General features: G+C 37.5%; 2 protein-coding genes across 8 annotated transcripts in view; one reads left to right on the top strand and one right to left on the bottom strand.

Moving 5' to 3' along the window:
* Positions 1–395: 395 nt before the first annotated feature.
* wdr4 (WD repeat domain 4) lies at positions 396–13,493 on the top strand. The gene is made up of 11 exons (XM_028436124.1): positions 396–518; positions 2,625–2,693; positions 2,770–2,916; positions 4,069–4,225; positions 5,959–6,071; positions 6,700–6,760; positions 7,402–7,491; positions 8,390–8,454; positions 8,553–8,739; positions 11,210–11,279; positions 13,146–13,493. The coding sequence occupies exons 1-11, from the start codon at positions 433–435 to the stop codon at positions 13,289–13,291; spliced, it is 1,191 nt and encodes a 396-aa protein (XP_028291925.1). The 5' UTR covers positions 396–432; the 3' UTR covers positions 13,292–13,493.
* A 168-nt stretch (positions 13,494–13,661) lies between these two features.
* The window catches only part of pde9aa (phosphodiesterase 9aa), a 44,401-nt gene continuing 30,600 nt past the window's right edge, over positions 13,662–27,462 (bottom strand). For 2 of the 7 annotated variants that reach the window (XM_028435575.1, XM_028435581.1), the window contains exons 9-20: positions 25,570–25,644; positions 25,325–25,399; positions 24,027–24,113; positions 22,908–23,012; positions 21,656–21,738; positions 21,293–21,449; positions 18,573–18,686; positions 18,375–18,479; positions 16,753–16,881; positions 15,564–15,671; positions 15,431–15,497; positions 13,662–14,127 (exon numbers count right to left, since the gene is read on the bottom strand). In XM_028435575.1, the coding sequence (XP_028291376.1) occupies positions 15,447–15,497; positions 15,564–15,671; positions 16,753–16,881; positions 18,375–18,479; positions 18,573–18,686; positions 21,293–21,449; positions 21,656–21,738; positions 22,908–23,012; positions 24,027–24,113; positions 25,325–25,399; positions 25,570–25,644 (1,089 nt within the window). In that variant the 3' untranslated portion in view covers positions 13,662–14,127; positions 15,431–15,446. The remainder of the gene's footprint in view (positions 14,128–15,430; positions 15,498–15,563; positions 15,672–16,752; positions 16,882–18,374; positions 18,480–18,572; positions 18,687–21,292; positions 21,450–21,655; positions 21,739–22,907; positions 23,013–24,026; positions 24,114–25,324; positions 25,400–25,569; positions 25,645–27,462) is intronic. The other 5 variants (XM_028435576.1, XM_028435577.1, XM_028435578.1 and 2 more) reach the window with 5 other exon arrangements.

Raw genomic sequence — 27,462 nt, 5'->3', positions numbered from 1 at the left:
TACACATAAAGCAAATAACGAAAAAATAAAACCTCAATTTAATGCCATTTTTTTGTACAATATTTTAAATCCCTTAAAATACTAAAAACCAAAAAAACTGTTAAACATGATTGAAGAAGTTACATTGACAGAAAAACCATAGTCCCATTTTAAATCTGTATTCTAATGTATCATTGAGTTATCCCCTTTAAAAGCCTTTATGTATGTATTATTTATATTTAATTTTATATTTTTTGTCTCTATTTTGTTCCTCTGTGTAGGGATTTAACTTGTGATTTTGACTTTAATATGCTGTGTTCTTTTGATCGTTGTTTATGACAGATAATAAATTTTAAAAAAAAAATAAAACCCTTAGCGATGGTCGCGTGTTAAGTACGTAGCGTTATGACGTAATTACAGCGCGACCACGTGTGTTTGTTGTTCTTTTCAAACATGGCGGCCTCACTGAGCTGCTGCGGACCCTGGATGGTTTTCACCTGTCGGTCTAAGCTGGTCGCGGTCCACACGAAGGACAGCAGGTGGGTTTACTGGTTCTACTGGTTCCCCCTAGTCCTCAACCATTGTTCCCACTGGATAGAGCGCATAGGAAAACATCTGGGCATTTATTTCCAAAGTAATGTTTTAATACACAACTTGTGTTTTTTAATAATCCATCATCATTGAAGGAAATCTAAATTCAGTGAACTGCAATTTTAGATTAATTTAGTTGTTTCTGCTGACAACGACACTAAGTATTCATATAGTCAATTAAAACACTTGTGTCAAACTCGAGGCTCGGGGGCCAAATCTGGCCCTTCTGAGTTTTTAAAGCGACCCTTAGAAGAAGGTAAAAAAGACAGGGAAAGCATTAATCAGGGCCACATTAAAATAAAAAATAAATCTGAGCACTACGAGATTAAAGTTGTAATATTTTCAGAATAAAGTCATAATTTATTAGCTTAAAGTCATAATTTTTCAGATTAAAGTCGTATCTTAAAAAAACTTTGCTCAGAATTCCCTGTTGAAGTCGACCACTTCCATCCACTTCCTCCTCCACAATAAAAGAGACTATTTGCTCCAAATCAGTCTGGTTCTTTGGGACAAACGCAAACGTCTGCAAAGTGTCTTTAAACTCTAACAACACTGTGGTGATGATGTGTATGAATGTAATTAAATGTAATGAATAGTTCAGTTGTAAATCTCTCAGTTCTACAATCTCATAATTGTTTTAATATTTGCAGAAGCTTGCTATTTTCCCGTGAATATATCACATGAGTGCATTTACAAATTATCAAAAGAACTCTGAATTTTTGTAAAATGCTGCAATTTCTCACAAACAATCTCACAAAATTACCTTAAAATACAGAGAAAAAAAAGTCACATAATCAAGAAATGTTTAAATTGAAACAAAATCTGTCTGAGCGAAAAAGAGTTTGACATTTATGATTTAAAACAAAATAATTTTAGGAAAATCTGAAACCTAGCTATGTCTCTCTGTAAAAGCAGGTTTAGTATTTTTTGTAATACTACTTTTCTAATACTTGATGCTCTTGCTAAATGATTGCCGAGGCTAAAATTATTACAACATTGTGGTTAATATTGATAATATTTATTATTTTCTCTACTTCATCAGAAATTAAAGGTATTTTTTAATTTTTTCTTGGTCTAACACTGTTTGGACACATTACGAGTGTAATCAACAACATTATTAATGGTTTGTCATTATATTGGGTTAATTTATACGAGCAGTGATCGTAGTCTGTCACACCAACCTTGTTTATTTATTCCTGTGTACTTAAACATTCTCTCCATTCTGTATTTACACAGTATATTATTTCAACCCTGTTTGCTGCTTTTCTTTTTTTAATGCTATTGGACATTTTATTTTCCTGAGGGAGCCTTCCCAAGGGACCAATAAAGCTCAATCTAATCTAATCTAATCTAATCTAATCTAATCTTAACATGTCCAGTTTTATAATCAAAACATATATGAAGATATAAAAATAATCACTAGTGCCTCATTCATTCTCTATAATCCTCAGATTTGCCCAAAGTCGACTGGCCCTGTGATGAAATGGTTAAAAATGTGTTTTTTTTTAATTGAAAAAGAGCTATGCTAACGGCTATGCTAACGGCAGTTCAGCATGACAACTGTGCATCAGAAACGTGTCCTTTTTGTTTTAGCTGGTGTTGAACACAGAACCTCCTCACAGACATTTGGGAGGATTTAGAGACTCCTAAGTGTTGCAGAGCTAAAGATATCACAGAATGTGTAACGCTTCACTTCTGGGTCACGTAAACCGTTAATGGAGAAAACCAATAAAGGTGTTAGTTTTCTGTTTTTTGTTTTTTGTACCGAAGCAAAAGAGCTTTAATTTGAAAAACAAGGCATTTTCTGTTTTTTTCATTTTGGTTTTGGAAACAAATATCAAATAATGAGTGTTTTTATTGTTTTTCATGTTTTTGTTACATAATGAAAAACGAATGAACGAATGATACACGGATTCAGCAGTACACAGCTCCAGAGTGTATCTCTCTCTCACTCACACACACACACACACACACACACACACACACACACACACACACACACACACACACACACACACACACACAGCTTTGATGATGCTTTTGTCTTGTTGCAGAGACGCGTTTGTGTTTGACTGCAGCTCAGCTGAAAGAAATCCTAAGAAAACAAAGGAGAAGAAGTCCAGGTGAAATGAAATGAAATGTTTTACTAACGTCAGATCAAAGGACTGTGAGCTCAGCTGTGTTTTCTTCTGTTGTCAGTGATGATGTTTCCTCAGAAGAAGCAGGAAGTGACAGAATCCTGGCCGTGGCCTCGTCTCCATCGGGGAAGTTTCTGGCTCTGACCGACGACTCTAAGAGGCTGATTGTGTTCAGGTGTCAGCCTTCATGGTGCTGCATCAGCAGTAGGTACGAGCTCAGGCCTTCAGACGCAGCGGCAGCGTCATTCCATGTCATTTCAACAACATTTATAGGACATCCCACTTATGAGGATACTGTAACGTTTTAGTTTGATCGTATTATTTTTGAGATATGGCCAATTTAGTGTGTATGTGTGTGTGTGTGTGTGTGTGGAGGGGGGGATGTGTTGATTTTCACGCATTCTCACTTTTCTTCCATTTTCATCTTTCAATATGTCAGGAACTCCAGCGCATATAAAGGTAAATAAGGTATAGTAATAAGCTCCACCTACTCTCTCAGAATATAGAAATAGATCTGCTATACATCATATTTATCTGGTGGACATGTCAGCTCCTCTAAATCATTGTTTTAAACAAAAATAAAATGGGTTCAAAGTGACCAAAAATGGTGGAAAAGGTGATGAAATAGGATTTTAAAAACCACAGAAATTGTTTAAAAGCTGCAAATTAGAGTGGACAAAAAAGTGGTGAAAAGGATTCAAAGTGTCAATATTGGCACCATTAGTTTAAACTGGCAAATAATGGCCATGACAAATCATGAATATTGGCAAAAATAAACATGAAATATGGTGAAAAGAGGTTAAAAGTGACAATAATGAGTCAACAGGTGACATTAGGTGTAAAAGTGGTGGAAAGGGTTTATAAGTGCTGAAAATATCTAGAAAGGGGAAAAAATGTGCAGAAAAGGCATTAAAATGTGATGTAGAAGTGTCAGAAATTGGAGTAACGTAGAAAAAATGCATTAAAAGGAGCAAAAATATGTCAAGAAAAAGTGATGAAAATAGGTTAAAAAAGGCAAGTTTGGTGTAGTTCCACAAAAAGGGTAAAAATAAGCAGAAATTGTTCAAAAACATAATCTTAGTTTTTTGAAGGCATCTGATAACCCTCTCCAGTGTCTCACAAACCCACATTTGGTTCTGACCCCAAGGTTGAGAACCCTTGGTATAAATTTTACTCTTTCTAGGGATTTAATTATTTTTTTCTTCTCCCAACTTTAGGTTAATTCACCACCCGCAAATATTAAAAGTTGCATAAAGAAAAATAGTTTTATATGCCATTTGTTGAAATGACGTGGAATTCAAGCAGTTCTTTGTTCTGTCCCACTCTAACTGACAGACGTGTCTGTCTGTCTGTCGGACAGGTGGGTGGTGAGGAGGTGCATGTCGCTAAGCTTCAGCGGGACTGAAGAGGAGCTGCTGGTCGCTGATAAAGCAGGAGACGTGTACTCGTTCTCGTTGACGGAGCTGGAGAAAGAGGGCGAGCTGAGGATGGGTCACCTGTCCATGCTGCTGGCTGTGGTAGGAAACGCTCTCTGGAAGGAGGACAAGGAATGATGGAGAGATGATAAGGATGGAGGGAAAAGGATGCAAAGGTGGAGGTTGAAACAGGAACAGAATGATTCGCTGAGGCAAACCTTAAAAGGAAACGCCCAGAGATAAAAGAGGGAGGGGTCAATAATGACTGAATAATACACATCATTCCACTGGTGGATGGTGGCAGTGATCAGATCAGTTTGAACCAATGGTGTAGCTGAAATACAGTGAAGTCTACAACTATTTTAACATTTAATAATTAGCAGTACTTGTAATTGTTGATATCTATAATTCAGTTTTGACATGTTGTAATTCTAATTATTGATATTTACAATTTTATTCTCACTAGTTACACTAATAATTGTAGATATCAACAATTCAATTCTCATTAGTGTTAACTGTCATTGTAGAATCAGATATGTGTAACTTCATTACAACTAGTCAAAATGTCCCATTGACTTATGGAAAGCCATTTTAATATTTAATCATTTGGGTTTAAAGTTGCAATTTTAGTTTTCACTAGTAGGAATTACATAGTCAACACTCATTTTACATGTAAGCATAATAATTATAGATATCTACAATTCATTTTCTGTTTTAACATTTAATCAGATATGATATTCATAACTAGTGGAAAGTCTCTTTCTGACTAGTTCTAAAAGGAATTGTAGATAAAATAAAGTTGTTCCTAATAACCATTATATCTTAGATATCTGAAATTACATCCTCACTAGTTACAATCCCAAGATGACATATCAATAATTTAATTTACTAGTCAGAATTAAATTTCTACAATTTATTGTATGATATCTGAAATAGAAGAACAATTGTAGATATCAACATCAACTTTTATTATGAATATGTGGCCTCGGAATTGTAAAATGCCGAAATTTAATTGTAGATATGTGTAATTAAATTTTAATGGAAGTCAATGGGATATTTGACAGTTAACACTAGTGAGAATCTACAATTAATCCTGTAACTAGTGAGAATAGAATTGCAGATATCAATAAATAGAATTGCAACTAGTCAAAATTACATCATGGATATGTGGACTTGGAATTACAACATGTCAACATTGAATTATAGATATCTACAATTACAAGTAGCGCTACTTATTAAATGTTAAAACGGCTTCACATAGTTGACTTCCATTCAAATTTATTTACAGATATCTACAATATAGTTGTGACCAGTTGTAATTGTTATTGTTGATATTGACAATTAAATTCCTACTAGTCATAATGTTAATTATTGATCTACAACTATTCAGATATGATACATTGAATTGTAGATATATGTCAGCTTGGGATTGTAACTAGTAAGAATGTAATTTCAGATTCCTACAATATAATTGTATCTAGTAAAAATGACTTTATATATCCTTTTATTACTGGTCAGAATTCAGATATTTACAATAAACATTTTGACATTTCAATATTACATTTATACATGTCAGAATGTAATTCCTACTAGTGAAAACTAATATTGCTACTAGTTAGCCAGACTGATTAAATGTTAAAACGCTATAGTTCGTCATGTGACGGTGATGCTTTCCTATCTGTTGATATGTTAGCACAGTCGCTAACTGGAAGGCTAATGTTTGTGTCTTTTCTATTGAGGTGCAAAGAGAAGTATTTTGTTCTAGTTAATCCATGTTTCTTCTGCTCTCATGAGCTGAGATGTAAACGGTTGGTTCTCAATGTCTGGTTCCACAGACGACCTCAGCAGACAACAGATACATCATCACGGCCGACCGCGATGAGAAGATCAGAGTCAGCCTCCTCAGGTCACCGTTCAACATCCAGGCCTTCTGCCTGGGACATGAGGAGTGAGTGTGCGTTTGTCTGTGTGCGTTTGTCTGTGTGCGTTTGTCTGTGTGCGTTTGTCTGTGTGCGTGTGTCTGTGTGCGTGTGTCTGTGTGCGTGTGTCTGTGTGCGTGTGTCTGTGTCTGTGTGCGTGTGTCTGTGTGCGTGTGTCTGTGTGCGTGTGTCTGTGTGCGTGTGTCTGTGTCTGTGTGCGTGTCTGTGTGTCTGTGTGCGTGTGTCTGTGTGCGTGTGTCTGTGTGCGTGTGTCTGTGTGCGTATGTCTGTGTCTGTGTGTCTGTGTGCGTGTGTCTGTGTGCGTGTGTCTGTGTGCGTGTGTCTGTGTGCGTGTGTGCGTGTGCGTCTGTGTGCGTGCGTGTCTGTGTGTGTGCGTGCCTGTGTGTGTGCGTGTGTGTCTGTGTGTGCGTGTGTTTGTGCGCGTGTGTCTGTGTTTGTGTGTGCCTACGTGTGTGTCTGTGTGAGTGTGTGCGTGCGTGTGCGTCTGTGTGCGTGTGTGTGCCTCTGTGTGCGTGTGTGTGCGTCTGTGTGTGTGTGTGCGTGCCTCTGTGTGCGTGTGTGCATGCGTGTGCGTGCTTCTGTGCGTGTGCGTGTAGCAGTTTTTTTTTGCTCATTCATTGTGAATCTTTCTTGCAGATTCGTCAGTTTCCTACACATCCCATCAGGACATCCTCACTGGTTGCTTTCTGGATCAGGGGTAAACATCACAACACTGACCTGCGTCACTTCATTAGACACACATTTATACACATCATGGTTTTAACCCATGCACATTGACTTGCCTTGTGTATGAAATGCGTTATACAAATAAATTTGCCTTGCCTATTAAGCTAGAGGTTCTCAACCTTAGGGTCGTGAGACACTAGGAGAGGGTCGCCAGAATCCTTCAAGAAACTAAGAATATTTTTTTAATAATTTGAGCCCATTTTTGCTTATTTTTACCCTTTTTCTGCAACTACACCAAACTTTCTATATTATAACCTGTTTTCATCACTTTTTCTTGCCATTTTTTGCTCCTTTTAATGTATTTTTGCAACATTACTCCCATTCCTCCATTAAATTTCAATGTCTTCTCTGCACATTATTTCCACTTTCAAGACATTGTTTTCACTTATAAACCCTTTTCACCACTTTTCCACCTAATGTCACATATGTTGACCCATCATTATCACTGTTAATCTGTTTTCACCATATTTCATGCTTATTTTTGCCACTTTAACCACATTTGCCATTTGTCATGTCCTTTATTGGCCAGTTTAAACTAATTTTATTGTTCCTACTTTTTAAATTACATTGAATCATTGATTTGATGTTGTTTGTCTCATGTTTGTGTGTCAGGATGGGACTGTGAAGCTGTGGGAGTTTCACTCCGGCCTCAGGATGCAGAGCCGCGACCTCAGAAAGAGTGATGACACGGAGACAGAAAAGGTGCTCTATGTGCATATCTATGTGCATATCTATGTGCATATCTAAGTGCATATCTAAGTGCATATCTATGTGTTTATCCTCCTTATTCAACACCTGAAGAACTTAATTCTGCTCAAAGTTGAATACAAGTCTTTAAAATCCACATGGAACCTTTTGAACGAGTCAAAGGTCCATTTATTATATTTGGGTTTGTCACAAATCTTAATAATTTAATATTTAAAAGGAAAATATCAATTTCATCAAAAACAAAAGCAAATACTAAAATGTAAAAATGTCATTTCATTGTTGACAAAAATTCTCAAATAAAACCAAACTATCAATTAATGAAATGCTTCAAAATCCAAATGTAGAAAAATGATAAATGATGAAGGTTTAAAGGGTGATGGTAATCGATAAATGCTGGTAAATAATTATTGATAAATCACATACTTCTGTGTATCAGAAGAAACAAGGACCAGAATAGAGCCACATCTTTTAATTTGACTCAAAGAGCGAGTTAGAGACATCGTGTAAATGTAAGCGTGCTGATATGTGGGTAGAAATACATCTTTATAATTTAAACATGCCAGTATATGAAAATATATCATACTTTGACTCATGCTATGCGTGCTGTGTTTTTTGCATACTCACCCATTTATACACGAGGCCTTGGCTGATGTAGGGCTTCATCAGTGAATAAACGCTGGATAAAAGTGAAAAATACAGAGGAGTAGCAGGAAAAATCCTTTTAAAATGTTTTAAATGCTGAGTTTATTTGTTTAGCGCTGCTATGCTAACCAATGGTACAGTTATAGTGATTCAGAGGAGTAGAGCTGTGTTCTGCTTTAAACACAATCCAGCTCATTCCTTTCTACAGAGATGAAGTAAAAACACTGACCCATGTCTCCTCTCTGTGTAGAATGTAACTGTGAGCAGAATCTGCAGCTCTCCTGATGGTCGTTACGTGGCCGTACAGTGTGAGAGGTGAGTACGTACTTTGTCCTCCTCATCGTCACAATGAAGATGATTTAATGTAAGAAGAATCACTACAGCAGCTCAGTGACATCATCACATGCTGACAGGGTGGCCACGCTGCAGATTTTCACCTTAGATGGGGAGGAGGAGAAGAAGCTAGTGCCTCAGTGTGAGCTCACCCCTCCACATTGTCCTGTAGACGTGACCTTTGACCCCGAGGGGCGGCTCTGGGTGCTAATGGAATCCCATGACGTTCCGCTGCAGATCTACTGCTGTGAACAAAGCTCGTGGGAGGTACGACGTCTGATTAACTAACGCAAACTGTTTTAACATATAATGGGAGGGGCTTACTGGGAGTAATTAAGTGGAAACTAGAAACATTTGCATTGCCACGACAATCGAAGTGGGAATGCGAGAAATAATTGCCACCCCCTCAGCTGTATGTGTTACTGTCAATGAACACAATGTACACATTACCAAAGCTTTGACTCTGAGAGACTGAACAGCATTACATTAAGTCACTGACGATTTATCAAACAGTTATTAAGAGTCAAAGTTACAGACATTGTGCAGGGCACGATTTGAACCAGGTTCCACTTGATGATTGCTCGAATGAAGGAAGAAGATGACACTTTAGCTAAAGCTGCACATGAAGAAGATTGTAGCAACATTTTAAGCTACAAATCGTGGCTGTAGCTGCGGAATTAAAGCTTTAACAGCAGTTTTCCTCAAAGTTCATGAGCAGCAGCTGATGCACTCTCGCAGAACTAATCAAGCACTCTAAGGACTGCAAAAGCAGCCTAATTTGCATAAAACCTTAAATTACATTAAAAGTAAGAGAATTAAGATTTTACAAATGAGATATTTTTATTGTCACTAATGAGCAGAACGTTTTGATCTTTAAATGGTGTAAATCGGTTAAGATTTGCATGCAGCAAGTAGATAGAATTGTAGATTAAAGAGTGACTGAGATATATATATATATATATATATATATATATATATATATAGCAGTTTACAGTAAAAGCATAAAACCTAATATTACATTAAAAGTAAAAGTCTTAGCATTTTACAAATGACATAGGGCGCTGTTTCTGGCTGTATGCTATTCTCCTCCTGTACTTAAGTCAGTCACTGCACGCCTTCATCCCAGTTACGCACTGTGGGTGGAGCAGCCCTAAAATGTGGGCGTTCCCATTCAAATCTGGCTTTACGCGCATTCTCTGGTCTGCGTAAGTCCTTTTCCTCTTACGTTATTCTAACCCTGGAAAAAGTGCAGCGCCCCCATAAGGTGAAACATTATATTGCACTAGAAATATGGACTTAGTTACATTTGAAGCCACACGGACTCGACCGTCACGCAGCAGCAGCTGTGATCACTCAGCTGCTGCTGTGTGATTAATTAAAACTGTGACAGACGCAGACTTCTGTCCACGTTGGTCACAGTGATTCAACTATTTTCATACTATGTCCAACGTAAAGTCACTGTTTGATCCACTACAGAGTGAAACATGCTGTCGTATGCAGGTGAGGATGGAACACAAACTGTTCCCACACATATTTTAATGAGGCTCAGCTCAGGTCACTTTAAACTATTTATATTTAAAACTGTGTATTATGGAAGTTAATAGTTCTGTTTGACTGTAAACATCCCTCTGTATTAAAGCAGGACGCTCTGTGGACACGTTATTTCCTCATATCTCCATCATCTATCTCTGTCACACTTTACAGTGATGATGATGGTGGTTAGGGTTACAGGGTTCACAGACTATGTGCTTTTGCTCTACTTATACGTGGTGGGCGTGTCAGGAGCCTGGACCGGAGAATACACGTAGGAAAGAACTGCAAGAGCACAAAAAAGTGCTTAAGTCCAGACGGCAGAATAGACCCCATAGTGGCTTTACCACTAAGCATTAGAACATTTTGATATTTTAATGGTGTAGATCAGTTCAGAATTGGAAGAATAGTGGCAGGTCAAAATATTATAAGCATTCCCACAATTATATTTTGGGATGGACGGAAAAGGTGTCTTTTGGGAACATAATGTTGGCGTTTCCACTCTGTAATCACTCTTCTCTGACTTTTTGCTACATTAAGAATTATTTTTTTGGTTATTTTAGTCATTTTAACGTCAGGTGCATTTACTTCCACTGATGCTACCTTAGACCAGTGCTTTTCAAAGTGTGTGTTGCGCCCCTCCTGGTGGGGAATGGAGACATGACAGGTGGTGCGTGACAAACAGGAGGAGATTTTCAATTTCATACTAATCTTAAAAATATTATTGCAATCTTTGCCAAAAAGAAAGAAGAATAAAAAAAAGGAGATTCAGTGCACGTATGAAATAAACTAACAGTAAGGTAACATCATGTTTCATAAATATATTGAAACTCAAAAACAAAAATAAACTGCATAGAAATACAAATGTGAAAGTGTAGTAGTCAAAAATACAGGAAATAACTAAACATTGCTGGACTACTGCATTTCTAAATTCATTTTTAATGCCGTTGATTAGTTTAATTTAGTTTTTAATTTATTATGAAATATGATGTTACTTGTTCAATACATTTGAATTATTTGTCAGGATTATCTGGGGGGCAATAGGAGTAGGTGGGGCTGGAAAGTTCACCTCCATTCAAAGTGGGAAACACCCAGAAAACTCATGCAGACAGACGTGCACAGACTCTCAGGGTGTCGGTGTTTCTTCTTCATGGAAACACGACTATGTGTTACTGTGTTTCCTCTGACGTTCTCCTCCTCTTTCTAGAACCAACCTGCTAATGCTGACCTGATCAGAGTCACTGAAGCCTTCAGGCCTCACTGGGAGCTTCAAGATGGTCAGTTCTACATTACACACAACCATGGATGGGAACTCCACCCATTGGCTTTTAAACTGATTGTTTCTATGAATATGTTGAACATTTCATGAGAGTCGGGGACCTACTGTTTATTAGTTATTTAAAAGGATCTTATATTATATTATTATTATTATCTTGTGCTGTCTTTTCCTCAAAGAGGAACCTTAGTGCGATTGTTGGCGTCACGTGGTCGGCATTCTGTATCGTTTTTAGTAGAAATACAAGGTTCTCTATTAAAGATCAGTGACTTCATCTATAAAACACTGAATATAATCTACATTAAAAGTGAATTTATTTATTATTTTGATTCATAAAACGTGGGGTGCTTACCTGCACACACTTTTCCCTTTATAAATCACAGCCTAGATAGAAGTTAGGACAAAAGAATTCACTTCATGTTCAGCCCTTGACACGCCCACATTCTACCATTAATGGTCAACGGAGCTCATGAATGGTTTTTGCATCAAAAGGAGCTGCTGACCAACGGGATTCTAACATCGTCTGTGGTAGAAATGACAAGAAAAAGGAATTTCAGAACAAGGAAGAGATGCGTGTGGGTGATGAAGGCCAGAAAAGAGAATTTCCAGTCGTCACTGCTGTAAATGGAGTCAAACATGACAGAAGTGAGACCATCTGAGGGCGTCAGCATCAGGACAAACCTGAGCCCATGTCATGCACATCTTTTAGGGCCCGTCTTGACCGTACGCAGCAGTTCTTAAAGTGTAAGCGCACCCCCAGGTTTCTGCTGACCTGCTACTTGGGGAAATTTGAAAAAGGCCTTGATTTTGGGCGTGGCTCCTAGAGTAGTTAAGACACGCCTAGTCACAGCAGCCCCGCCCCCACAGCGCTGCACAGTTCCACATGGAGCTGTCAATCAATGCTCACTGAGGAAACCAGTCCCTCCTCCATCCTCATTGGAGGGGCGGGGCCAACAGTGACTGTTAGTAGTTGTGTTTCCATTACCCTTGGAAATGCGTAAAATCTAAATAGCGCAATAAACACTGGTGATGGAAACACCAGTGTTTTGAAAAAACACTCAAATATCGCTAAAAAGATTTGACGCTTTCATTAAGAGGTATTTCAGACATTTCGATATTGAAATGTCGCAAAACCTCAATGAAAACACTTTTTCCGCAAATACACATGACAGAACGTGACATTGCTGGTCACATGACCACTTCTCTCTGAGATAACATGATGCGGTATGTGTGGACAGAAGAACATTTCTTAGCATTAGACTTAATAAAGATTAGTGCCACATTAGACGTGAAACAACAAAGGAGTTCAGAGTGTTCTAAGGAGGTGTGGAGCGTCCGTCTTCCTGCAGAGAATTCTCACGGGATGAGATTTCACGGTAGTTACAAGTTTGCCCAAAACAACCATCAATGGAAACACATTCAAAGCGCAAATATACTTTGTCGACATTTAGAAACATTGCTTTTTTTCACAAAAATCTGTAATGGAAACCCAGCTACTGACGTCACTGATCTAATCTCAGCCAATAGAAACATTCTATTGTAATAGCAGCAAAAATTGACAGTGAAAGTAAAAAACGAGACATAGTACGAAGAGATAAATTCCTGTAGAAAGCAGACGTGCACGTGTTCAATGACTTGATTAATTCTGGTTGCCATGAAATTTATGCTGGATCATCATCATCGAGTGCTAAGGTGGGAGACATTGTTAAGGAGCGATGCTTACAGAGGAGAATCAGTACAAAGCAAGAAAGAAAAGCTGTGGCCAAGTATCAATTATGAAATATTTAGTTTTTCTCCTTCATAATAAACTCTGATCACTTAATAGTAACATAGTGTCAGTGTGTGACTGTGGTTTGCTCTGTTACAGCCTGCGTTAGCCGCTACGCTAACCTGCACAAAGCCAGCTTTGACAATGTGGGCGTGTACATGCAGAAGAAGCAGCAGAGGCTGGAGCAGCAGCAGACCAAGAGGACCAAAGTATCACACACCACCACCACCAAGGACAAGAAATGAATCCTCACGTCTATCATCTTTGTTTTATATTAAGAAATTCAGCCTCATTTTGATCGTATTAAAATGTTTTTAGTTGAAGAATCCCTGTGGATTCAGGATTACTTGAACCAGAGCTAACGTTGATCTTTATTAGATAAAAAACAGAGGAAGTTGAGAACAAAAAACCCACGTTTTGTTTCTTAATAAAATATCCAGAATCTAATTTGCCAATTGTCGTCAAACTGTAGCAATATTACCTTCAGACTAACATCAGTCACACACAATTCACTTCCTATGAAAGACTCCTGTAACCAATGGCAACAGAGTCCTGCTGACTGCAGAGATGAATGTGATGCATGTGAAATCAGACTGAATGAATGAAACCAACACGTTATTTTGTTCGTTTATTTGAAAAAATCCTACAGTGAGTCCAAATCTGTACAAACTAACAAAAACAAACATGTTTAAATAAAAAGCCTGCAGCTCACAGAGCTCCGCCCACATCATCCTGCTTTACAAATGCTGGTGATTTCAGAAGGTTTGGATTGTTTGTTCGCTCCTCGAGTCGCTCACGCCACCTAAACACCACCAAAGCTCCACCCCCACGTCGCCTAAACTCCACCTCAACTCTACCCCACACCACCTCAACTTCACCAAAGCTCCACCTCAACTCCACCTAAGCTCCACCCCCACATCACCTAAACACCACCTCAGCTCCACCCCCACATCATCTAAACACCACCTCAGCTCCACCCCCATGCCGCCACACTTCCTGCTGCTCGTCTCCAGCGGTCAAGGTGAGAGGCGGTCAACGCTCCGTCCTCCGTTCACTCAGTGTTTTCAATCCAGTGCACACACTGTCAGAGAAACACACATTTACACAATAAATGTATTTTTGTGTATGTGTGTGACCAGAGGGGTGTTCCATAAAACGGGTTATGTTCAAACTCTGAGTATGTTCAGGCTCAAATGAGGGAAACTCTGAGTATCTCATTCCTAAACGCGAGGTATGTTCTTCTCTGAGTATGTTACCATGGCAACATTGTCCGTGAACTAAACCTGGTCGCTGGCAGGTTTTATCAAAGAAACCCTGGGTTTCTACCTGGCTCCGCCCACCTGAACCCCGTTTCTGAACACTTTAATAAACCTTAACACTTTTCTCTGAAACACATTAGTAACATCACACACCACAGACGTGTTCACATCATTACTGATGTTGTGTTGATTTATGTTTTTTTTTTGTGCAAACAGTAGTTTTCTTTCTAACGTTGTGGATACAGATCATTAAGTGACAGACACTGAGAGGTTGATTTGCATTAAAACATCTACTGACGTCTGTAGTAAAGTTCACTGAATACAAACCTGTAGATAATATAAAGGAGGAGATGATAATTTAAATGAATCCACTTTTAAGGCTCAATTGTTGTTTTATATTGTTATACAGTTAAATCTGTAGATCACACATCTTTGAAGATATGATGGCGCAGTGAATTGTGACGCTGCTCTTAGAAGCAATGGGTCACGGGTTCACGTCCTGCTTCAGTGTTTTTTTAGGACATTGAGATGACTCTGGCGACAACATTGCATTAAAAATCAATATAATTGATTCGATATCAAGCGACATTTACTGTCTTTATATCCAATGTAACAGGAGGACTCTCTATGCAGACATCCTATGCTGCTGCCACGTCTCCTCAGACACATTTTATTCATATTATTCACCGCTCGTCACGTCACTGAAGCTATAAAGTGATGAAGTGACCAAAAAGTGTGACTAATTACGGGTGATTTAAACTACTATTGTCACTGAAGACTGAACGCACCTTTAGAACAGGCTCATATTCCTCAAACACCGGCTTATTTCACCCATTAGGGTGAATAAATCACTCTATTCCGTTTGGTTGTCATGGCAGCTCGAGTCATCTCTGATCCATTTATTAACCCACTTCATACCAGCTGTAATGGAATCAGATACCCAGAGTTTCCCATCGCGTGGTATGTTGACCCAGAGTTTATGGATAGACTCAGAGTTTGTTAACCCTCCTTTATGGAATACCCCTCAAGTGTATGTGCGTATGTGTGTGTGTCGTGCGTGAGACTGTGTGTGTATGACCTTGTGTTTGTGTAACCGTGTGTGTGTGTGTGTGTGACCCGACTTACCTCAACTAAACTGTGTTTACTTCTTCTTCCCTCCTATGGTCAGGTTCTCACTCTTCTTTTTTTGCACCTAAAACACACACGCTGTTTATTAAAGTGTGTCCTCAGAAAGAAGAGACGAACACACACAACTTACATGTTCACCAACCTCGTTCATGGCATCATCGATCTGCTTGAGTTCTTCATATCGGTCACGTGACTCCCTGAGTGGCTGCACCATTGCCTCTTCGATCTGAGGGAAAAGCTACAGTGCACACACACGGAAATATGTCAATTCCTCGTCACACTGGCCCTCGTTTATCAATCTTGAGTGAAAACGGGTGTAAATCTGATTTCACATTGTGTCGTACGACATTGGTATCTGACCCATCCCAGCTTAAAAATAATCAGGTGTTAATAAATCCGGTGGCTAAATGAAATCGTTATTAACTTGTTACTCCTTCCTGTTTTGGAGGCCCCTCCCATTGATCTCAAACAAGAAAAAAAGCGTTTCCTAGAAGAAGATTGGCATCTTCACATCTGAGGTGGAGCAAAACAAAGTTGTGCTTTTTGAACATGTGAAAACTGGACTTAAAGGAGCTAATTTAAACGCTCTGTGAAAGAGGATCAGCTACTGAACAGGTGACGTCTGCCCCCCTGTGTGCGCTGAGAGCAAACTTCACAGCAGAGATCTTGGAGACACACACGGAAATATGACGTTTACATCAGCCTCAGTCTGAGGCAATATTGTTTTAGGCAAGAAATATTAAATTAAAAATAAATTATGAAACAAAATGCTTAAAAAAGCCTGAGAAATGACTGAATGTTGTCCCTTGTTTATGTTTATTATGCCTTCAGCCAATTTCACCTATAATTCATAGAGCTCATTCTCCAAGACAAATATATAGAATTACTGAAAAATATATAACATGACAAGAATTAAAAAATGACTCAAAAACATACAAAAATGCACAAAATGGAAAAAAGAAATAATACACAAAACAATAACAAATATAGCATATTATTTTAGATAATAGGATAAAAGGACAAAATATACACAAAATTACTCCAGAAATACACAAGGCACAAAAATAGGACAGAAAACTGTAAATCAACACAAAAATATATTATTAAATGTCAGAAAAATGATTAATAACACACAAAGCAACAACATAAATAGACAAAATGACAAGAACATACACGTACTGAAAACAAATGGACATTATTATGTAAGGTGCTTTATGAATGAACACACCCACCAACATACAAGAGGGCAAGACAATATAACAGGACAAAAACACACACAGGTCTGTTTTCAGGCTTGTGGTCGTTCTCCTCATCCTTACCTTCATCACGGTCTCAAACATGGGAATCAGAACGAATTTGATGAATCCGATCTGGGCCGTGGGCTTGGTGACCTTCTCTCTGTCCATGAACGGAGCCACTGGTAGACCTTCAGTTTTCTCACGGTCGCTCTGTGGAAACAAGAACAACTTTAGTTTCCATGATGAGTTCTATTCTCAGGGTTTCCACCAATAGGGTTTTTCGGGGTCACCACTTGCTAAAATAACGGCTACGTTTTTCGGCAAATGAGTTTAATTTGAAATGAAGAAGGAAAACTAATTTAGAGCATGTTTTGTGTCAGAGGTAATTGGTATTTTGGTTGTTGGATTTTCTGTTCAAAAAAGGTCAAAAAACTTCAATAAAGAGCAATTATTAGATTTTCATTTCAAAATTCAATAATTAAGATTGAAATTATTATTATTATTATTATTATTATTATTATTATTATTATTATTATTATTATTATTATTATTATTATCAGGGTCAAGATGGGATGAACAAAACTTTAGAAACAGGTTGATTCTCTGTCAAAAGACAGAAACTAAAAAATATACATATATTTTTTATATCGTGCGACTGGAAGTTGCCCTTTTCAAAGTAAGAGTACGTATGAACAAGGTGCTCTGTGTGATGGAAACTACTACAGGAAAATGTAGAAGAAACCCAGCGCTGTCCTTAAATGCACTTTTAACTTGAAAAGGGAAACTTCCTGTCGCACCATATGAAAAAAACTGACGTTTTCTTGTTTTGTTTCTGTCTTCTAACATTTATATTTTTTCATTAAAGTTTTATTTAACATTTCTTGATCCTTATAAAAAAATAAAAGGCAACAAAACCTTAGAAACCGGTTGATTCTCATTTTCTGTTTCTAAAAAAATAAATAAAAATGAAATGTCAAAAGACAGAAACAAAAAAATCCTTGTTTCGTGTGGTGCAGTTTTCAAAGTAAGAGTGCGTTTAAGGACAGTTTCATGGTTTGAAAACGGCAACTTGCAGTTGCACCATATGAAAAAACAGGAATTTCTGTCTTCTAACATGTACATTTTTCATTAAAAATTTGTTTATTCTTTCTTCACTTGAAAATATAAAGAAAAATTCTTGAATTTGAATCTTAATTTTTAAATTTTAAAACAATAATCAAATAAATGCTCATTTTTTATTCTTTAAGATTATTTTCTGAATGGAAAATCTAATGACAAAACCCTACAGTGACTGTCACTGAACCTTTGTTTTGGGAAGAAGTTTGAAAAGTGATTTATGTGTATTCTTGTTAAACTGTATTTTTGTTGTATGCACAGTACGTAAAGGTATTAAAAAATATATATAAATATATACTGTATATATATATATATATACAGTATCTGTTGCCTGTGGTAATGTGATTGTCTCACCGTGAATATATACTGTAAGTGTGATTGTACACGTAGATACATAATAAAGTTGTATTATTTATATTTTTTGATTTATTTTAAATGCTGTTTTAGTTTTTTACACTGGGTGGATTCAAATAGGTTTTACTTCATCCATTTTTGGTACGACCAATTTTGTGTTTGTTTTATTGCCTAGCTTGAAATAAATGAATAAATAATTCAAAATAAATGTTTAAAAAGCCATGCTGACCCACCTGCATGAAGTACTCCTCCAGCAGGCAGTCGACCCAGGGCTCAGCCACCTCCATGGGTCGCACCTCGTTAGAAATATCACAGCATTTGATCAGGACCATCTTCAGCTGGAAAAGAACAACAAAAAACCAACAGGATATCTTCATTATATACTGTATATATTGGGTTTTTTTTAAACCAAGCTAAGCTAGCGTCCTCACACAGGTGACATGCTCCTCATCCGTATAATCAAAGATGTCGACTTTCTGCTTGAAGGAGTCCAGGATCTCTCCATGTCGTGCCATGTCTGTGGCCAGGATGAGTGTGATGGTTCCCTAAGATACAACACATAGCATCAAAAAAAACATCTTCAGATCATCTCTGATATCTGCTGGAATCATACAAGATTCTCCACTTTTTCTGCAACGTCACTAAAAATAGAACATCTGCTACAGTATATTACGAGTATAACACATTAAAAGCATTTATATCACCAGACATTTCACTTGAATTTAAACTCAAAATGAAAAGAAGAAGCACAACAACAACAACAACAACAACAACGTGTGAGTTCTTTAAAGCTTCACTGAATATGAAGATTTCTAATGAAACGACCGAAAACTAAACATACTAGAAGGTTATTTCTATATGTTTTTAATGTCTGTTTGGTAGGTCCTGACAATCTGTTGCTCTGGTTTCAACACACACACACAAGTGTGAACTGTTTTCATGACCTGCCCTGTGATATATGGCTAAGAACATCTGTACCAGCCTCCATTTGGTACAAAGAGGGCCCAGTGATGAAGATACACAGATAGAGAAAGCAGATTATAGGAAAACTATTAAAGGGTACCTGGAGTGAAAATGTATATAACAAAAAAAGTGTTTAATGTATTAACAATAAACAAATTATGTGCTCATTTTTATTTAAAAAAAAAAAAAAAAAACCCATTAAAAGGTTATAAGCTATGGAGAGCCACCATTTTAGACATTTTAGGATATGATGCACTTTCTTTCATTGGCAAAGCCTGTCGCTTTAAAGAAATGGTGCATTGTGGGAGGTAGAGGAGTAACAGGTCTGTTTACATTGTAGTAAGCAGCGATGTGTAACCTCTCCCTTAGTTATAAAAGTGCAGCATCCAGGTTGTATGTTAGGAGAGGATTAAATATCATCTTTCTCCAGTGACGTGCTGTGAGCACTAGGGTAGGGTAGACAGGACGTTGCAAATCGAGACCACCAATGACTATTTTCTGCAGGCAAGAGTTAATCTAACAAAATCAACATCATAAAACACCATTAAAGAAACTTAAACAATTAATAAATAGCAGCTTCCATACTCTCCCAACAACATATATCTCATGACACGGCAGCACATCCGTTGTTTGTGTTCTAAACACAGAAACACGGAGAAAAAGACAACAGCAACAACAACAACTCAGAACAGCCTCAGTGAGGCTCATCCACAAAGCCAATCCTACCTTTCACTGTAGAAAGTACCAACAATGTTCTGACCTTACCTTTGCTGAAGCTCTGGTAACTCAGGTGTTGGTCTCCACCTTTTAAAAGCTGTCGTTTTTCCTCAAACAAAGTTTCTTTATCATCTCTAGCTCTGTTATCCTGACTATAGTGTTATCCCGCCCACTAGCTAGAGAACGTAGCAGCAGCCACGCTTTATCAATTCACTAATGCACTGTGAACATACGTATAGCATTTAGCATAGCACGGTTACGTCCAAAGGCAGCTCTCTACGCTGCCTTTGGACGTAAATGCAACGTAAATGCAACTGACGGCGCATGCGCAAACACATAAAAACACACTATGGGAAAAGAGGCAGAGCAGCAATGTGCTTTTGGGAGGGGGTGTGGCCTCCTACAGCAAAGTGAGACTGTGCAGCGTTTCTGCCGTACCAGGAAATAGCCATGTTTAGTCATTTGGGCTATGAAGAGCACAAAATGCTGACACTTTCAAACTTATCTGTACCGTAGGCTATCGGAAATGGAAAAAAAATAAATTTATAATTATATTATAATTAAAAAAAATAATCAAAAAATCAATTCACTGCCTACCTTGCCTACCCTGACTGCATGTCACTGCCTTTCTCAGCAACTTCCTGCTTCCTGTGTGCTGCACACGCCGACCCAGCATCGGAATTAGCCTAACGTACAGAGCTGTGGTTAGCAGCAGAAACGAGCCATGGCTGAGTAGTAGTTAGGAGTTAGAAGTGCGCAAAATAAACTGTGATGAAAGCTGCGTGAAAGAATATATGTTCATGGGCTGGATGATGCGCTGAGGATCAGCTGACGGATTCTGACGGAGCCGTACAGAAAAGGTAAAAGCTCAACATTTAGCCACAAGGAAGTAAGAGGGAACCATCTGGTGGGGGTGCGGTTAGTGAAATGACACCCGCCCATGTCAGCAGAAACAAAGTAGTGCTATTAACAAGTACGTTTACAAGCCGTGCTAATTAGCTTAGCCCAATAGCTTAGCTCATTAGCTTAGCCCTTAGATCCCTCTCAGAGCAGCTCAGCTTTAAGTGATCCTCACATACCACCGACCTTTGTTAAGTGTGTATCTCGTACCGATATTATGGCGCCAACATCTGGATAACTCTGACTTAGTGTCATTATTTGCCTTAGAGATGCAAAATAAATGTTTCTGTGGGATTTTCCTCTTGTTGTTATAGCAACCATTGACTTTACACTCCGCCATTGTTCAAAAACTGCCTAGCAACAGCTAACAGGAATCAATGAACGTGTGTCATATCCTGTCCAAAATAGCGAATCTCCATAGTTTATGCGCCAAAATCTTTCTAAAAAGTCATTTTAATGTGTGGTTATTATACACATAAACATGAAACATTTTTTTTGTTCTATACATTTTCACTCCAGGTACACTTTAAATAAAAAGTAAACAATCAGTACTAAACCGAGGTTTTCCTACCTGTCGGATCTGTTTGAAGGCCTCTGGGTCAAAGTGGGAGAAGATGTTGCAGTCGGGCTGGGAGAAGATCTGAAAGGCCACAGCACAGTGATGGTTCTCCAAAGGAGAGAGGTCATTGTAACGCACTGCCAGCTCTGTTCTGGCATTGACCTGATACCTGGACCAGAGAGAGGGACACGAGGTGATGGCTGAACATGCAGGGAGGAGAACGATAGAGACAGTGAATGAACAGGGATAGAAACCCACAGGAGGAGTGTGACAGCTTTGATGCCAGGGCCACAGCACCACACACACACACACACACACACACACACACTATAGGCAGTACTTTTATACACTATCTAATCTGTGGGTGTGGCTTACGTGTTGTTGTAGCCGGGATGGTCCAGGTCATGACAGACAGCTGCTGTCATTAATATCAAAATGTCCACCTGAGTGAATTTCTCCTGAAACACAGAAATCATCCATTAAAGCTCAGATTGTTTCTCCTCTGGACGTTTGGTAGAGTTTGAAATGTTTGGTAGGATTTTAAATGTTTGGTAGAATTTGAAATTTTTGGTAGAGTTTGAAATGTTTTTGGTAGAGTTTGAAATGTTTGGTAGAGTTTGAAATTTTTGGTAGAGTTTGAAATGTTTTTGGTAGAGTTTGAAATGTTTGGTAGAATTTTAAATGTTTGGTAGAGTTTAGACCTCATAGATCAATAAATCCAAGATTATTTGCTCAATTTTATAAAACGTCAAAATTGCCGCTTGAAAGTTTGTTTTGGTCTCACTCTGATTGACATTGTTGGAAAAGTTTGATGAATTGCATTGTGGGAGTCCTGCAAACAGATGCAAAGTGTGTTTTTTCTTCAGTGATTTCTTGTGTTTGACCCAAAAACTGTGATAAAGTGACTTCCTAACACATTTCTGGTGTTTTCACTAAGTTGTGGTTAAAATATGGAGGATGGTTTTGGCAGCTCACACGTGTCCAACGTCTTTAAAATATAATGGGAACATTGTCCCGAGCTCAGTGGTTTTCCATTGTTTTTGTGCCACAAACTATTTTAAAAATTCTGCAGCACGCCATCATAAAAAATAAACGACGCACATGTAATGACAATCTAACCTCTGGATCACGTCAATGAGTGAAATCTATAGAATAAGATACATAATAAATGGTTTTGTTGGTTCGCTCATGTTTAAAACAAAACAACAAAAACAAACACATATTCACAATTAAAAAGATAATGCCAGAGTTTATAAACCTATTGGTTAAACTGTATCTGCTATTAAAGTACTGTGGCACGTACTGCCCCCCACTGGCCTGGAGGAGTTTTTCAGTGATAGGAAGCCAACATATTACTGTCAAACAACACAAATCATTTGCAAATTCTATTAAATTGGACATTTTTCCACGACATATCCGACGACCTTTCAACCACGGTGGATGAAAATCACTGCTAAAGTCACTGATTTTTAGTCCATCATTGGTTCAACTTAAACTTTGAAATCTGTGGAATTACAACTATCAACAGTTACTGTACATACTGTACCTATTCTAACAGCTCATATGGGTAGAAACAAAGCACATTTCTACACAGAATCTTGTGTTGTGTCAGTGAGGAGTTGATTACCTGCAGGCTGCACAGGCAGATCATGCTGTACATCATTTGAGTGACGCAGAAACAGTGACGGAAGTTGTGAAATGGATTATTCCTGTAGTTGTCATGGATACACAGCTAAATGAAAAGGGGAGAACACATCTTTTAACACAAAAACCTCACAGTAAACTATTTATGTGTAACATGCTACAATGTATAGAATTGTTTTCTCTGTCCGGTTTAAAAAACGCTGTATTATTTAGATTAATTCAGACATGGGTTAGTGGTGGTCAGAGGGCCAATGGGGCCCTTAGTCTCACCCAATGTAAACACACCTAATGACCCCAAATACACCCAGAATGATGGGAAAAATGTATAAAATGACAACAAAATAATACAAAACAACAACATAAATACACAAATCAACAACAAAAATGCACAAAATGACTCCAAAAACACACAAAAAAACCATAATAATAAACAAAATGACTTAAAATATATACAAAATTAACAAGGAAACACAATAGCACAATAATGATACACAAAATGACTACAAAAATACAAAAAATTACTCTAAACAAACACAAAATAACGACAAAAACTCATAAAGTGACAGAATATTATGCAAAACACACAAAATGATTATAAAAATGCATAAAACAACAACAAAAACACATGAAATGCACCAAAATGACTCCAAAAAATTACATGAAACTACACAAAAGGACAACAAAAAATACACAATACGACTACATTCATAGACAGAATTACTCCAAACACACACAAAAATACAACAAAAAATTTAAAAGACTGCAAAACTAAATAAAACAACAACAAAAATGCATTTAATGAAAGAAAAATACACCAATAAAAATACATAAAACAACACCAAACACAGAGAAAATGACAACAAAACACACAAACTCTTTGTTCTTCCCTGTTAATGCTTACATTAATCATTATTCTAATGCTGACATGAATGTTGATCATGTGATCCTAGGTCAGATAACCTGCATTGTTAGGAAGGAAAGTTTTTTATTCAACCCCTTATTTTACGTTAAATAAATGTGTTGCTTTTGTGGTTTTGTGTTTGGTATGAAGGCTTAACATCTTTTTATAATAACAACAGTATAGAAGTGTGTGCGGTTTTACCAGCCATCTTTTGAGAGTGATGGGGTTGATGTTGAAGTCTTTGACCAATCCCAAGTCATGATACATGTGTTCCAAACAGCTCAGCATCTGTAAAGAAACCAAAACAACGTCCATCACGGCTCTGTGAATAAAGTCTACATCTTACATCTTAGTTTGAGTTTGGAAAACTCTGAGGAATCGATTGATTGATTGATTGATTATATTTTATTAATCCCGAGGGGAAATTCAGTTTCAGTTTAAAGCACCTCAGTATTCTTTTTTTTAAATTGGTACCCATTCACTAATGAACTGTAAGTAAGAATAAAACATACTGTATATCAGACATTTTGTGTGGCCACCAAAGAAAACACAAATATATTCCAAAAACAAATATATAAAAGCACAACAAAAATACACAGAATTATTTCCAAAAACATAAAAAAATTGCAGATGAATATGCAAAAAGGACAACGAAAATACACAAAAAGACTCCAAAAACACACAACTAAAAAGAAATAATTTTAAATTAAATTATACAAAACAACAACAAAAACCCACAAAATGAGAGAAAACTGCAGAAATAGACCAAATTACTCAAAAAACATACAAAATTGCAGATGAATTTCCAAAAAGAAAAACAAAACTACACAAAACTACTACGAAAATACACAAAATGACCACAAAAACAGAAAATACACAAAATGACTACAAAAACACAAAATACACAAAATGACTACAAAACCACACAAAATGACAGAGACAGAAAAACAGCAAGAATACACAAAAGGACTATAAAAATGTACAAAATTGCAGACAAATATACAAAAAAAAACACAAAATTTCTCCAAAAACAAACAAAATGACAGAAAGATACACAAAAAACATCAAAAATAATAAAATTACTCCCAAAAATGTACAACATTGCAGACAAATATACAAAAAGGACAATAAAAATACACAAAACGACTCCGAAAACACACAAAATGACAGAGAGAGACACAAAAAATAGCAATAACACACCAAATTACTCCCAAAACTGCAGACGAATATACAAAAAAACAACAAAAATACACAAAATGACTCTAAAAACACACATCTAAAAAAAAAAACAAACACAAACTCTTTGTTGTTTCCTGCATTCATGCTCTGATTGGTCATCATTCTAAATACTGACATGAATATTGATCATGTGGCTCTGAGATCAGATAGGATCACATGAATCTGATCCTGCTGTGATTAAAGTTGTCCATCGTTGTGATGATGATGAACTACAGAGTGTGTGTCAGTGTGTAGAAGAAGCTGAACAACACAGATCTCACCTCGTTGGGCTCCCACTGCCAAGCATCGAATGTAGGCAACTTAAGAGCCTCTACTGTCTCCTTAGACAGATGGTACTGTTTGTGCACACACACACACACACACACACACACACACACACACACACACACACACACACACACACACACGAGGAGAGAAAGGGTGCACACACACACACAGAGAGAGAGAGAGAGAGAGAGGGGGGGAGGAGAGGGTGAGACGAGCTGAAGAGGTGAGTCCGTCTTACCTCGTTGGCCTCCCACAGCCACACGTCAAAGGCAGGTTTTTTGAGGGCCTCTATGGTCTGCTGTGACAGCATGTACTGCAGGTAACAGAGCTGCCAGTTAAATTAACCCTATCTGTGCTCAACTGGCCCCAGCTCACACACTTACTGTGCATAACGTTTGATCAGATAAAGACACATAGTGTAGGCCTCATAGATCAGTGGTTCTCAACCCGCAACCCTCCAAAATAAAGGCCCCAGAGAGCGCGGACCCCCACTGTAGCTGAAGGTGGTTGAACACAGACATGAACATTGAAGAACAGTCATGTGGAGACAGGACCATCTATAAGGGGGAATAAAGGGGAGATTTTTGGGGTCCATCCATAAAGTCAGTAAAATGATGGTCTATTGTTCTATGAATCTGTGATAATCACATTTATTTATTCATCTTGAATAATATCCACTGTTATCCAGGAACGTTTATTATTATTATAGTCATCTTAAAGATGGAAATACTTGATTTAATCACAAATAAAATGGGTTCAAAGTGACCAAAAATGGTGGGAAACATATGGAAAAAGTGGGAAAAATGGTTCAAAGTGTCAATATTGGAACATTTAGTTTAAACTGGCAAATAATGGGCATGGCAAATGGTGAATGTGGTTAAAATGGCAAAAAATAAGCATGAAATCAGGTGAAAATGGGTTAAAAGGGACAATAATGGGTCAACATATATAACATTAGGTGGAAAAGTGGTAGAAAAGGAGGTTTATAAGAACAGAAAATGGTGTAAAAGGAGGTGAAATGGGATTTTTTTAAAAAAACAGAAATTGGTTAAAAGTTGTACATTACAGTGGTTAAAATGGGTTCAAAGTGTCAATATTGACATGAAAAAAGCAGAAATGGGGGGGGGGGGGGGGTTGGGGTGATGCAATTTAAAAAGCAGGAACAATCAGTGTAAACTGGCAAATAATGGGCATGATATATCATGAATGTGGTTAAAATGGCCAAAAGAAGCATGAAATATAGAAAAAAGAGGCTAAAAGTGACAATAATGTTCAACATATGTGACATTAGGCATAAAAGTGATGGAAAGGGTTTGAAAAAATGTGCAGAAAAGGCATTGAAATGTGATGTAGGAGTGTCAGAAATGGGAGTAATGTCGCAAAAACACATTAAAAGGAGGAAAAATATGGCAAGAAAAAGTGATGAAAATAGGTTAAAATATGGCAAGTTTGGTGCAGTTGCAGAAAAAGGGTAAAATTAAGAAAAAATGGGCTCAAATTGTTAAAAAAAAATGCTTCGTTTCTTGAAGGCATCTGGCGACCCCCTCCTAGTGTCTTGCGACCCCAAGGTTGAGAACCTCTGCCCTAATAATCAGATAATCACTGAACCAGCTTAATTTGTTTAATTGTCGTGGGTTAAAACCCTGATGTGTATAAATGTGTGTCTAATGAAGTGATGCAGGTCAGTGTTGTGATGTTTACCAAAGGTGGAAAGGTAATGGAAAGGGTTTTCAAGTGATGAAAATGTCTTGAAAATAGGAAAACTGTGCAGAAAAGACATTGATTAGATTTATGGATCTATGACTTTGTCTCTATCTGATCAAACATTATCATCTCCAGTAGCTTTAAATATGACGACCCCCAAACAAACCCTAATATCTTTAACCCAACATGTGCAAGGACGTTTTTATTCGTCCCGTTTAAATGATTTATACCATGATAATGACAGTATAACATCATGCTAATATAACGTTATATATAGCATGATGCTGCATGCTAATGCTAACGTGCGTTTAATGCAGTGCTGTGCTTGCTTTGAACACCTGTCAGTAACACAGATATAAAGAAACGGTGTCCAAAGCATTCCAACAGTAAAGCTATTAAAATATTTACGTCCCATACACTTGTTTAT

Source organism: Gouania willdenowi, chromosome 21 (assembly GCF_900634775.1).
Source record: "Gouania willdenowi chromosome 21, fGouWil2.1, whole genome shotgun sequence".
NCBI classification, from domain to species: domain Eukaryota; kingdom Metazoa; phylum Chordata; class Actinopteri; order Blenniiformes; family Gobiesocidae; genus Gouania; species Gouania willdenowi.
The sequence above is the reverse complement of the archived record's forward strand: the minus strand, read 5'-3'. Positions and strand labels throughout refer to the sequence as shown.